This window comes from Pongo abelii, chromosome 9 (assembly GCF_028885655.2).
Source record: "Pongo abelii isolate AG06213 chromosome 9, NHGRI_mPonAbe1-v2.0_pri, whole genome shotgun sequence".
Classification (NCBI taxonomy): domain Eukaryota; kingdom Metazoa; phylum Chordata; class Mammalia; order Primates; family Hominidae; genus Pongo; species Pongo abelii.
Window position 1 is genome coordinate 72494061 of NC_071994.2, and position 13875 is coordinate 72507935.

The following is a 13875-nucleotide window of genomic DNA, read 5'->3' on the forward strand; positions in this document are numbered from 1 at the left end:
GTACCATAGAGCCTAAAGTATAATAATAATAATAATAATAAAAAGAGAAAAAAAGAATAATTATAGTGGAGGCTCTTCACTGTAAAACATCATTGAGTGTGTCAAATGGCTTAGAAATATCTGCTTCCTGCGAAGAACATGAAACAGTAAGAGGGGAAGTCTAGATTAGTCAAAGGGGTATTCACTGGTGTGCAACACAAAGTTGCAGAAGTAACAACCAAATGTTTTATCTCATCAAATAAATCTTTGGTTTAATCTAAAATGGTCTCTTTATAACTTGATGGATGTTTGGACAGGTGTTATAAGATATTGTGAACAGTGAGATAGATATTGATGTTTTTATTTACATATGTGAAAAGTTGTGATGACAGTTTGTTTAAATTTTGCAAATGGTACAACTAATACAAGTTGTTGTTACATAAATGATTGTTAATGTTTTTGTTTTCTGGCTTTTCCAAGAGAAAATAAATTAGCTTAAGCTCTGGAGAATAAAAAATGACTGTGCAAAAAAAAATTTTCCATTGCTTATATATATGTTCTAGAGTATCGAGAAGTTCAATTTGGTGTACTGAATGCATTTTAAGCCTGAAATCCTTTGATGAGTGTATACATTCAATCTTCTGAAGTTGAGCCAATAATGAGTCTTGGTCCACTTAAAAAAAATGTTATCCTTAAGCACACTTATTTAATAATTAAACTTCCTTAATAAAAATTTTTAAAAAGTCAGTGAAATCTACAAATTTAGCAACCTAAATAAGAAAAAAATAAATATATTGGTCAATCAATTTATGAAAAATATTTTTACAAAATTCAACACCCACACGATAAAAATTCCTATAAAATTTCAATAGAGGGGAACTTCTTTAGCTTGAAAAAGAACATTGATGAACATAATCTACATCAAACATTATGCTTTATAATGAAAGATAATGTATTCCCTCTAAGAGAGGCAAGGAAATGCATTCTCACCAATATTATCCATCATAGTGCTAGAAATTCTAGCCAGTGCAGTTAGTTAATAAAAAATAAACACCACGCTGTCTTCCGCAATGGTTGAACTAATTTCCACTCCCACCAACTTTGTAAAAGCTTTCCTATTTCTCCACAGCCTCGCCAGCATCTGTTGTTTCCTGACATTTTAATGATCACCATTCTAACCGGCAGGAGATGATATCTCATTGGGATTTTGATTTACATTTCTCTAGTGACCAGAAATAGCATTTGACCCAGCAATTCCATTACTGGGTATATATCCAAAGGATTATAAGTCATTCTGCTATAAAGACACATGCACATGTATGTTTATTGCAGCACTATTCACAATAGCAAAGACTTGGATCCAACCCAAATGCCCACCAATGATAGACTGGATAAAGAAAATGTGGCACACATACACCATGGAATACTATGCAGCCATAAAAAAGAATGAGTTCATGTCCTTTGCACGGACATGAATGAAGCTGGAAACCATCATTCTCAGCAAACTAACACAGGGACAGAAAACCAAACACCACATATTCTCACTCATAAGTGGGAGGTGAACAATGAAAACACATGGATACAGGGAGGGGAACATCACACACCAGGGCCTGTTGGGGGGTTGGGGGAAAGGGGAAGGAGAGCATTAGGACAAGTACCTAATGCATGGGGGGCTTAAAACCTAGATGACAGGTTGATGGGTGCAGCCAACCACCATGAAGCATGTATACCTATGTAACAAACTTGCACATTCTGCACATGTATCCCAGAACTTAAATTTTTAAAAAAAAATTAAAAAAAGGATAATAAACAGAAAAAAATAAAACTCTTCCTATTTATAGATGACAAGATTATTCATGTAAAAAATATAAAAGATTAAAAAAAATTATCAAAACTATTAAATGAGTTCACCAAGGTCTTAGGAGATAGAAATCCACATTCAACAAATAATTCTATTTCTATATACTAGTGATGAACTTCAAGCTTTAAAAATACAAAACCAGGGCTGGGCGCGGTGGCTCACGCCTGTAATTCCAGCACTTTGGGAGGCTGAGGCGGGTGGATCATGAGGTCAGGAGATCGAGACCATCCTGGCTAACACCGTGAAATCCCTTCTCTATTAAAAATACAAAAAATTAGCTGGGCGCGGTGGCAGGCGCCCATAGTCCCAGCTACTAGAGAGGCTGAGGCAGGAGAATGGCATGAACCTGGGAGGTGGAGCTTGCAGTGAGCCGAGATTGTGCCACTGTACTCCAGCCTGGGTGACAGAGCGAGACTCTGTCTCAAAACAAACAAACAAACAAAAAACCAGGCCAGGTGGTGCAGTGGCTCACACGTGTAATCCCAGCACTTTGGGAGGTCAAGGCAGGCAGATCCCTTGAGCGCAGGAGTTTGAGACTAGCAACATGGTGAAACTAATCATACACGCAATTATTTTTTTCATAGTATTTGTTAGATAATCACAATACAATTAATAAAATTAAACAGATGGTAGCTATAATTGCAGCTGCTTTGCCAGACTAGGTCCCTCTATTCAAGAAGATAGAGACTCTAGAACTTCATGTGCAGTGATGAAATGATTGAACTTAAAAGTAATTACTTTCTTATTTTGAATGTAGCTGAAATGGAGTTCAGTATACATACTATAAAGGGCAAGATTAATTGCCCTTATGGGAGTTTTCAAGGTCATATAGTTTCTATTGCAATTCTATGGCCATATGGTTTTATTTAACTCTATCACTGAAATGCAGAGAGGCATATATAATATAAAAGTAAGTGAGCACATCTCTGTTTCAATGAAACTACTCACAAAAGCAGGTGGTGGTCTATAGTTTGCCAATGCTGCTCTTAAAGATAAGTGGCTGTAGAAATAAAAACAAATGTTATCAGTATAAAATGACTTTATAATATTTTATATTACAATCATGTGTGCTCAACAATGAGGATACAGCCTCAGAAATGCATCATTAGGCAACTTCACGGTTGTGCGAACATTATAGAGTGTACTTACACAAACCTAGATGGTATAGCCTACTCCAGACTTAAGATATGTGGGAAAGCCTATTGCTCTTAGGCCACAAACTTGTACAGCATGTACAGTACTGACTACTGTAGGCAATTGTAAGACTGTGGTAAGTATTTGTGTCTCTGAATATGTCTAAACATTTAAAAAAGTACAGCAAAAATACAATATAATAGATAAAAAGGTGGTACACCCTTATAGGACACTTCCACAAATGGAACTTGAAGGACTGGAAGTTGCTCTGGGTGAGTCAGTGAGTGAAAGAATGTGAAGTGTTGAGTAAATGTGAGGGCCTAGGACATAACTGTATATTACTGTAGACTTGATAAACATTGTACATTTAGGCTATGTTAAATTTATAAAAAATAATATTTTTCTTCAATAATAAATTAACCTTAGCATACTGGATGTCCATCATTTTATATGAGGTCTGTACTTGACTGAAATGTCATTTTGCAGTGCATGCCTGTATATCATTTATATAATATTCTATATGATGTAAAACTTAATAGTAAAATTATATGATGTGTATAAAATGGCAAGCAACACTAAAAATGAAAAGGAAGAGTTAGGAATATGGTATGGTAAGGTTCTTATACTGTGCATGAGGCAGTATAGTATTTGAAAATAGGCTATACTTAATTAAAGTTACATGTTGCAAATATTAAGAAAAAACTATATTAATAATGATTCGGTATTGGAGATAACAGATTCAGCTAAAAATGTTGAGTAAAACCAAGACACAGTGGAAAATGAGGGGGAAAAAACAAAAAACAGATTCAATAAGTAAGAAAATGCTAGACAACTGGTAGATTTTAATCTAAACATATCAATAATCACATTAAAAATGAACAGCCTAAATACATGAACTAACAGTTAGAGATTATTATATTGGAGAAAAAACAAGGCCCACTTATATGTTTTCTATATTTAAAATGAAGAGCTAGGTATCATAAATGTAGAAAAATGGAAAAAGATTTACCATAAAAAATTAACAAAGGAAAGCTAAAGAGTATATGCTGATATCAGACAAAATGCGTTTCAGAACAAAACTAGTTTAAAGGGCATTGTGTAACAACGGTAGTTCATAATATATTTTTCAAAAGCTACTAGACTTTAAAGAGATACAAAGACATCTACAAATATAAGCAATTTAACACTTCACTCTCAGTAACTGATTGAGCAAGTGGGTAGAATATCTGTAGGGAAAGAGAAGAAATAAATGACACCCATCAATCAACCTGAGCAAATTGACATTTGTAGACACTGTACCCAAACACAGAGGGGTACACATTTTACCTATTTTCCTAATAAGCTTTTTTTTAAAAAAAAAAAAAAAAGATAAGGTACTTTTCATGTTGCATGCAGCTGTGAGAAATACAGAGCGACCGTATGTAGCCTTTTTCTAGTTTTCTCCCAACTTATATCTTGCAAAACAACATCACAGCCATGATACCAACATTGGGACATTGAAGATACAGAAGATTTACATCAATCACCACAAGGATGTCTTAAGTTGTTTTTTACAGTCACAGTCACATCCTTACCATGCCTGACCCACTCCCTTGGCCTTACATCCTGAAAACCACAAATCAATGATTTTTTTTCAATAATTTCATAATCTAAATAATGTTACATAAATGGAATCATACTGTATGAAACCTTTTTTCACGTAGCATAACTATCCGAGGATTCATCCCAGTTGTGTATATCAATAATGTGTTGATGCAGTTAAACATTCATTCACTGAAGGATGTCTGGATTGTTTCCATTGTTTGGCAATTATTAACAGAGCAACTGTAAGCATTTTGTGCAGGAATTCATGTGCACATAAGTTTTCATTTCTCTGATATGAATACCCATGGGTACAATTGTTGGTTCATATATTAATTGCACATTTGGTTTGGAAAAGTTGTCAAACTGTTTTCCTGAAGGGCTGCCCAATTTTACATTCACACCGGCAATGTAAGAGTGATCAAGTTTCTCTACATTTTTGCCAGCATTTGCTGTTCCACATTCTTTTTAATTTTAGTCCTTCTGATAGGTTGGTAGTGATATCTCATGGTGGTTTTAATTTCTATTTCCCAATTTGCTAAACACAGATTTTCCACAACCTAACAATTCCACTTCTGTGTATATACCCTGGAGAATTGAAAACACATGTCATGCGAAAGGTTGTATACAAATGTCTATAGAAGTATTACTCATAGTAGCCAAGCCTTGAAAATAACATAAATGTCCATCAATTGATGAATGTATACATAAAATATAGTATAACTGTATAATTAGATATTATGCATCAATAAAAAGGAATAAAGGTCTGATGCATGCTACAATATGATTGGGAATAGAAAACATACTGCATGATGTGTGATAGAAGTCACACATTTTACATGAGTCTTTTTACTTGAAATACTCAGAAGAGGCAAATTAATAGACCACAGAAAGTGGATTCATGGTTTTCTAGAGCTGGAAACATTATTGACCGATAAATAGATATGATATTTCACTTCGAGGTCATGAACAAATTCTGTATCAATTGCAGTGCAGCAGCGAAACTCTTTGAATATACTAAAGTTCACTTAATTGTACATTTAAATAGGTAAAATATATGATATATTAATTTTATCTCAATCAAGCTGTATTAAAAATCAAATGGTCATATTTTACAGGCTTATTTCTGGTCTTCTGGATAAGTTCAAACAGCTTCCACATCAGCATTTGCCACTTCACCTTGCCCTTTTATATTATGGAAACAGCATTTTGTCTTTAAACTCCATAAACTAACCTTTGCTAACTACAAACTTTTCTTCTGCAGCTTCCTCACTACTCTCGTTCTTGATATAATTAAACAGAAATAGACCCTAGCTCTGGATTAGGTTTTGACTTAAAGGAATATTTTGACTGGTTTGATTTTCTGCGCAGACCACTAAGACTTTTTCCATATCATCAATAAAGTTGTTTTGCCTTTTTATCGTTGATATGTTCACTGGAGTAGCACGTGTAATTTCTTTCAGAGTATTTTCCTTTGCATCCACAACTTGGCTAACCTTTTGGCACAAAAGGCCTCACTATCAGCCTTCCTCACCTTTCAACATGCCTTTCTCACTAAGCTTAATCATTTCTAGCTTTTAATTTAAAGTCATAGATGTGTGACTCATCCTTTCCCTTGAACACTTAGAGGCCATTGTAAGGTTATTAATTGGCCAAATTTTGATATTGTTGTGTCCCAGGGAATAAGGAAGCCTGAGAAGAGGGAGAGAGATGGTGGAACAATCATAACATATACAACAAAATACTGAAAATCAAAATTGTTAATTTTAAGAATCTATGTATGAATTTCAGGATCAAAGTAAACTAGATCAAGTGATAGAAGAAAAGAAAAAAAGTTAGAATACATGGAAGAAAAATAAGGAGTTTCTACTTTATCTTTATTTAAAAAGACTTACTAAATAATATGGAAAGAAAATTGAAAAGAAAATATTTAAAGATACAAAGTCTGAAAAGTTTCTAGAAGTAATAGAGACATAAAATCTCAGAATGTAAGGACCTATTATATACTGAAGATGATTCTAAAAATTATAAATTGAGATTCAATGTATTAAAATTTTAGAATATGAAAAATAAACATGCTTTCCAAAGAATGAGGGGAAAAGTTCTTTTAAAACAGTGAGAAAATGATCAGTATAATATGTTTCATTAAGAGTATCGATGCCAAAAATAAACAACTGAATGATGAATTAGGAAAGATGATAGAACAGAATTTTATTCAGAATTTTATAAATTTTTGATTTATCATTTAAATATGAGGGCAAATTAGAACATACTTAGACATAAAATTAGAATTATTACCAAAGCAGGGGTATATTGTGGCTGGTAATATGGCTTGGGTCAAAAATGCAAGAGATGTTTCTCCTAAGAATTGGTAAGCAAGAATATACTCATGAAAAGTTGTTGTAGAAATAAATTGTTAATAATATATATCATCAAATAAAAATGGTTATTGAATATTCTTTAAAAAAGCTGGAAACAGGATTGCAGATAATCACAACATGAAAGAAATAAATGTACACGAAAAACAGAAAACCTAAGGGGGACTAATATTTTTGTTTGTTCAAAGTATGCTAGTTACAAATTACTTTCTTTATATCTAATTTTTAGAAAGAGGGACTCTACAGGTTTGTGCCACCATGCCAGGCTTTATTTATTTATTTATTTATTTATTTATTTATTTATTTATTTATTTTCAGAAACAAGGTCTTGCTATGTTACCCCAGCTGGACAAATTAGTTTTATTAGAAAGCAGAAAATGAAACTAGGAAAGTTAAAAATTTTAATAATATTTAGTAGAAGAAGAAATATAGCATATGCACCTGTCAAACATCAGTGAGAAATGGGATTTTTGAAAACAAGAACTGAATGAAATAATGGAAAACATAAAAGTGAGAAAAAAATCAAAATATGTGAAATGTAGCCAGGTACGGTGGCATGTACCTGTAGTCCTAACTACTACAGAAGCTGAGGTAGGAAGACTGTGTGAGCCCAGAAGTTCAATCCCAAGCAACATAGTGATACCCAGTCAAAAAAACAAAAACAAAGCACGACAAATTCTGATATTCGAAAGTACTTAATCAAAAATAAAGATCAAGAAGCAGAAATATGTTCTGATTCATTAAAATTCTGTTGCTTAATAATTCTACTTCAAAGTACAAAGCCTCAATGAATTACTATACAAATGTAAAATATGCCACAAAGATGTGCACCATATTTTCTAATTTGAAATAATGATAACTCAAATGTCCATAAACACAGGAATACATTAATGACATCAATGTTACAAAACAAAACATAAAGTATTTCAATCTGTATAAAATAATAACAAGTGATCCAATAGGCATGCTATGATTTGTTGTAAAACTAAAATGTGTGCTGTGATATCAGAAAAACACATGCCAGATTGCCTCTAAAATTAGGAGGGAAACTGTGTTGGAGTTGTGATAAAGGTAATATTAATTTTCATGTTGCATATATTTTATTAAGCATTGTCTTTGAGATGAGTGCAGTGTTAAAAGTTGTTAATTTTGGTTTGCAGGAAAAAATACATTTTTATATTTTAGAATTCGTTTCTTTTTAACAGTCTAAAAGATAAAGTAATTAAAGTCATTAAAAATATAAAACAATGTTACTAGTTTGATGATGCAAATCTCTATTGCTGGTCTTAAGACACTTCATTTTTAAATCAATTGAAAGCCCTCTGTCTCATGTGAAAAGTAGCTATGCATAAGTTAATCTGCAGCTTCTACATTAAAGTCAGGGGATCTAGAAATAAATCATAGACCTAAGATGAGAAACCTTGAATTTTAGGATAGAGTATTTTAGAATCAAATGTAGATGGAAAAAAACACAGCTCGGTAAAGTGATAGGCAAAGGCCAGCATATATCACATAGAAATGTTATACATTACTAGATTTTAAAAACTACACTTGTGACTATGCTATAAGCCTAAAAGCAAAGAGTACATCAGTGCTAAATTACTGTTGGTATCAGTGAGTAAAAGTTTTAAAATTATGTTTGTTTTGGCTATGATTGCACGGAAACTTACACATTTGGCAGATGATTCCACTTGAAGCTACAGATTTGGCAATGATTTTTTTGAACCCATGGACTTGGCTTTATAAGAGCATAACAGAATGCAAGCTCCACAGGGCCAGATGTAGCAGAAGGCAAGCTCCACAGGGCAGACGTTTGTGTTAGTTTTGTTTCTTGATTTATCCCATGCAGTTATAATTATTCAAAATATAAAACAAATACAATATGAATGTAAATTAAATTAGTAATCAAATACAGGAAGGAAGGAAGGAAGGAAAAAAGAAAGAAAGAAAAAAAGGAAGAAAAGAAAATGAATGACATAGTTTACAGGGTTAAATTTCCAGTGCCACATATTTCTAATCACCGATCATAAAAGACTCAGTATAATATCTTCTTTCCCCATAAAAGAAGCAGCCTGTTGCAAACAAAGGATCTGCATGAAGTTATGCAGGCGAGGCAACACAGCACTTTCCCAGGATATCCTTCCCAGAATATTTGTCAGTCTTTGAACTTGAGATTCCATGGAGGTTTCTGCCACGGTTAAAATCCATTAGTCATCATCCAGGAACAAACCAACTTGTACTGGAAGTTGGCAGGAATAAGGTAAAGATCAGGAGATATTCCTTAAAGCAAGAACGTATCAGTCTTCATAGGGGAGATCATAGGGGAGTTCTTTTACCTTAGTAAAAGAACATGGTAAGAATCTTATTTTTTGGTAAGTACATAGAGCACTCACTCTCGTATCCATTTAGTCCTCACCCCATAAATGATGGGGTTGAGAGAGGGTGGGATAACCAAATAGAGATTAGCAACAAGAATGTGAATGTAATGTGGAATGTTGTGTCCAAATCGATGAGTAAGGAAAGAGAAGACTGAGGGGATATAGAAAACACAGATGACCCCAACATGAGAGCCACACGTGCTTAGGGCTTTTAGCCGAGCATCATGTGATGGGAGGCAGAAGATAGCACAGAGAATGTAAACATATGAGATAACAATAAGGACCAGGTTCAGGAGAAAGAGGGAGACCACAAAGAACCCATAGATAGCATTGACACGGATGTTTCCACAGGACAATTTTGCAAAGACCCTTGTAAGTTGGATTCCTAGGTATTTTATTCTCTTTGAAGCAATTGTGAATGGGAGTTCACTCATGATTTGGCTCTCTGTTTGTCTGTTATTGATGTATAAGAATGCTTGTGATTTTTGCACATTGATTTTGTATCCTGAGACTTTGCTGAAGTTGCTTATCAGCTTAAGGAGATTTTGGGCTGAGACAATGGGGTTTTCTAGATATACTATCATGTCATCTGCAAACAGGGACAATTTGACTTCCTCTTTTCCTAATTGAATACCCTTGATTTCCTTCTCCTGCCTAATTGCCCTGGCCAGAACTTCCAACACTATGTTGAATAGAAGTGGCGAGAGAGGGCATCCCTGTCTTGTGCCAGTTTTCAAAGGGAATGATTCCAGTTTTTGCCCATTCAGTACGATATTGGCTGTGGGTTTGTCATAAATAGCTCTTATTATTTTGAGATACGTCCCATCAATTCCTAATTTATTGAGTGTTTTTAGCATGAAGGGTTGTTGAATTTTGTCAAAGGCCTTTTCTGCATCTATTGAGATAATCATGTGGTTTTTGTCTTTGGTTCTGTTTATATGCTGGATTACATTTATTGATTTGCGTATATTGAACCAGCCTTGCATCCCAGGGATGAAGCCCACTTGATCATGGTGGATAAGCTTTTTGATGTGCTGCTGGATTCTGTTTGCCAGTATCTTATTGAGGATTTTTGCATCAATGTTCATCAAGGATATTGGTCTAAAATTCTCTTTTTTTGTTGTGTCTCTGCCAGGCTTTGGTATCAAGGAGAACTACAAACCACTGCTCAAGGAAATAAAAGAGGATACAAACAAATGGAAGAACATTCCATGCTCATGGGTAGGAAGAATCAATATCATGAAAATGGCCATCCTTCCCAAGGTAATTTACAGATTCAATGCCATCCCCATCAAGCTACCAATGACTTTCTTCACAGAATTGGAAAAAACTACTTTAAAGTTCATATGGAACCAAAAAAGAGCCCGCATCGCCAAGTCAATCCTAAGCCAAAAGAACAAAGCTGGAGGCATCACACTACCTGACTTCAAACTATACTACAAGGCTACAGTAACCAAAACAGCATGGTACTGGTACCAAAACAGAGAGATAGATCAATGGAACAGAACAGAGCCGTCAGAAATAATGCCACATATCTACAAGTATCTGATCTTTGACAAACCTGACAAAAACAAGAAATAGGGAAAGGATTCCCTATTTAATAAATGGTGCTGGGAAAACTGGCTAGCCATATGTAGAAAGCTGAAACTGGATCCCTTCCTTACATCTTATACAAAAATCAATTCAAGATGGATTAAAGACTTAAATGTTAGACCTAAAACCATAAAAACCCTAGAAGAAAACCTAGGCATTACCATTCAGGACATAGGCATGGGCAAGGACTTCATGTCTAAAACACCAAAAGCAATGGCAACAAAAGCCAAAATTGACAAATGGGATCTAATTAAACTAAAGAGCTTCTGCACAGCAAAGGAAACTACCATCAGAGTGAACAGGCAACCTACAAAATGGGAGAACATTTTCGCAACCTACTCATCTGACAAAGGGCTAATATCCAGAATCTACAATGAACTCCAACAAATTTACAAGAAAAAAACAAACAACCCCATCAAAAAGTGGGCGAAGGACATGAACAGACACTTCTCAAAAGAAGACATTTATGCAGCCAAAAAACACATGAAAAAATGCTCACCATCACTGGCCATCAGAGAAATGCAAATCAAAACCACAATGAGATACCATCTCACACCAGTTAGAATGGCAATCATTAAAAAGTCAGGAAACAACAGGTGCTGGAGAGGATGTGGAGAAATAGGAACACTTTTACACTGTTGGTGGGACTGTAAACTAGTTCAACCCTTGTGGAAGTCAGTGTGGCGATTCCTCAGGGATCTAGAACTAGAAATTCCATTCGACCCAGCCATCCCATTACTGGGTATATACCCAAAGGACTATAAATCATGCTGCTATAAAGACACATGCACACGTATGTTTATTGCAGCATTATTCACAATAGCAAAGACTTGGAACCAACCCAAATGTCCAACAGTGATAGACTGGATTAAGAAAATGTGGCACATATACACCATGGAATACTATGCAGCCATAAAAAATGATGAGTTCACGTCCTTTGTAGGGACATGGATGAAACTGGAAATCATCATTCTCAGTAAACTATCGCAAGAACAAAAAACCAAACACCGCATATTCTCACTCATAGGTGGGAGTTGAACAGTGAGAACACATGGACACAGGAAGGGGAACATCACACTTCGGGGACTGTTGTGGTGTGGGGGGAGGAGGGAGGGATAGCAATGGGAGATATACCTAATGCTAGATGACGAGTTAATGGGTGCAGCGCACCAGCATGGCACATGTATACATATGTAACTTACCTGCACATTGCGCACATGTACCATAAAACCTAAAGTATAATAATGATAATAATAATAATAATAAAAGAAAAAAAAAAAAAAAAAAAATTTTGCAAAGACCATGTGCTCACAGTAGGAATGGGCTATTATATGAGCCTGACAAAATGGTAAACGGCAGACGAGATAGATTATTGGGAGTGTAAACAGAACTGGACGAATTACAATGCACATAGTGATGCCCACCAGCACCCGGGATGTCAAGATGTTTGTGTAGTGAAGTGGATTGCAGATGGCCACGTAACGGTCAAAGGCCATGGCCACCAGTACCTCAGCCTCCATGCCAGTGAAGGCATGGATCAGAAACATCTGGGTCACACAAGCTCCAAAGTTAATCTCATGAGCATCAAACCGGAAGATACCCAGCATGCGAGGCACAGAGGTTGTAGAAAGGGCCAAATCAATTGTGGAAAGGATGGCCAGAAAGTAGAATATGGGTTCCCGGAGGGTCTGCTCTGCCTTGATGACTAGCAGAATGGTAGCATTTCCCAGCAAAGCCAAAAGGTAAACAGAGCAGAAAGGCAAGGAGATCCACATATGGACGTCTTCCAGACCTGGGATTCCAATGAGAAAAAATGTGGCTGGGTGAAAAGTGCTCCTGTTGCCATGGTATGCCATCCTGCACTGCATTGTTCTGAAGAGGTTAAGCTCCTTCTTCTTTTGGGAGAAAAACAAAGGGGAAAGAGAGAGAGAAAGAGAAAGATCAGATGAAGCAGTTGCTAGCATAGCATAGCAGCTACCATAGCAGCAGCTAGCACAGCAGTTGCTGGCATCAATTTCTAGCTCTGTGTTTCAGCACAGAATTGAGTTCACATTTACTACACAAACAGGCAGGTTCAGAAGCTCCTGTACTGAGTCATTGCCTTAGCCGTTTATACAGACCAGGGCATGGTGAAATTCAGAATTTTCATTCTGCCTGTTGATTGGGTTCTAATTCTATATGTGGAGGTTTGCAACAACCTTATTGAGGATTTCTAGTAATTAATACTTTCCACTCACTTTGAAAGCAAGTAATACATTATTTTACTCTGGGAATTCACCCTTTGTTGAGTAACGTTGGAAATATCAAGACAGCACATGGGGCCATGTGAATACAACACACAGACCCTCAAAATGTCATTAGGTGATTCATAAGAAAGTAAATCATAAGACCTCATGTACATAGGCACTTTCACAATAAAAACCTAAATTCTTTTATTGATTGGCCTTGAGATACATATGTAAAAACTCTGATCCAAGCCTAGCAGCCTCTCAGATACTGAAGCAGACTATAAGAAACATCGATTTCTCAGAAAAGTACTGGTTCCTGTGATGCCTGGCCAGAAGTAGAAATAGCAATTGTTTATGACCTACAGGCTTAGGATTTTCAGGTGGGAAAAGGATAAGAAGGCTGTGTAATGCCATTTTCACACTCTGTTTATTATCTACACCACATCAGGTATTCTTAGAGCACCTGTTAATTTTACCTTTGTTAATTTTTCCTCTACTATGGAGCCAATACTTATTTGTCACTCCTTCTACCAGTTTAAGACACTGGATATGTGGGTAGAAGACAACACAGACCATCTCAGATGGTATTTGTGCTAGAGAAGTTTGTTTTTGTTTTTTGTTTTTTGTTTTTTTTTTGTAGTTCTCTTGGGTAGCATTGTGTCAACTGAAAAACAATCAACTTTTGCAATAGTCTAAAAGGAATGAAGAAAAATACTTAAGTAATACCTTTAAAATGCTGCAAA

The 13875-nt window shown here is 35.4% G+C and overlaps 1 protein-coding gene across 1 annotated transcript; it reads right to left on the reverse strand.

The window, feature by feature from the left end:
* Positions 1-9322: 9322 nt before the first annotated feature.
* Positions 9323-12760, reverse strand: LOC100444399 (olfactory receptor 52J3). Its single transcript, XM_054526190.1, has 2 exons — positions 12206-12760; positions 9323-9712 (listed from the first exon to the last, which is right to left on the reverse strand). The coding sequence occupies exons 1-2, from the start codon at positions 12758-12760 to the stop codon at positions 9323-9325; spliced, it is 945 nt and encodes a 314-aa protein (XP_054382165.1).
* Positions 12761-13875: the final 1115 nt, after the last annotated feature.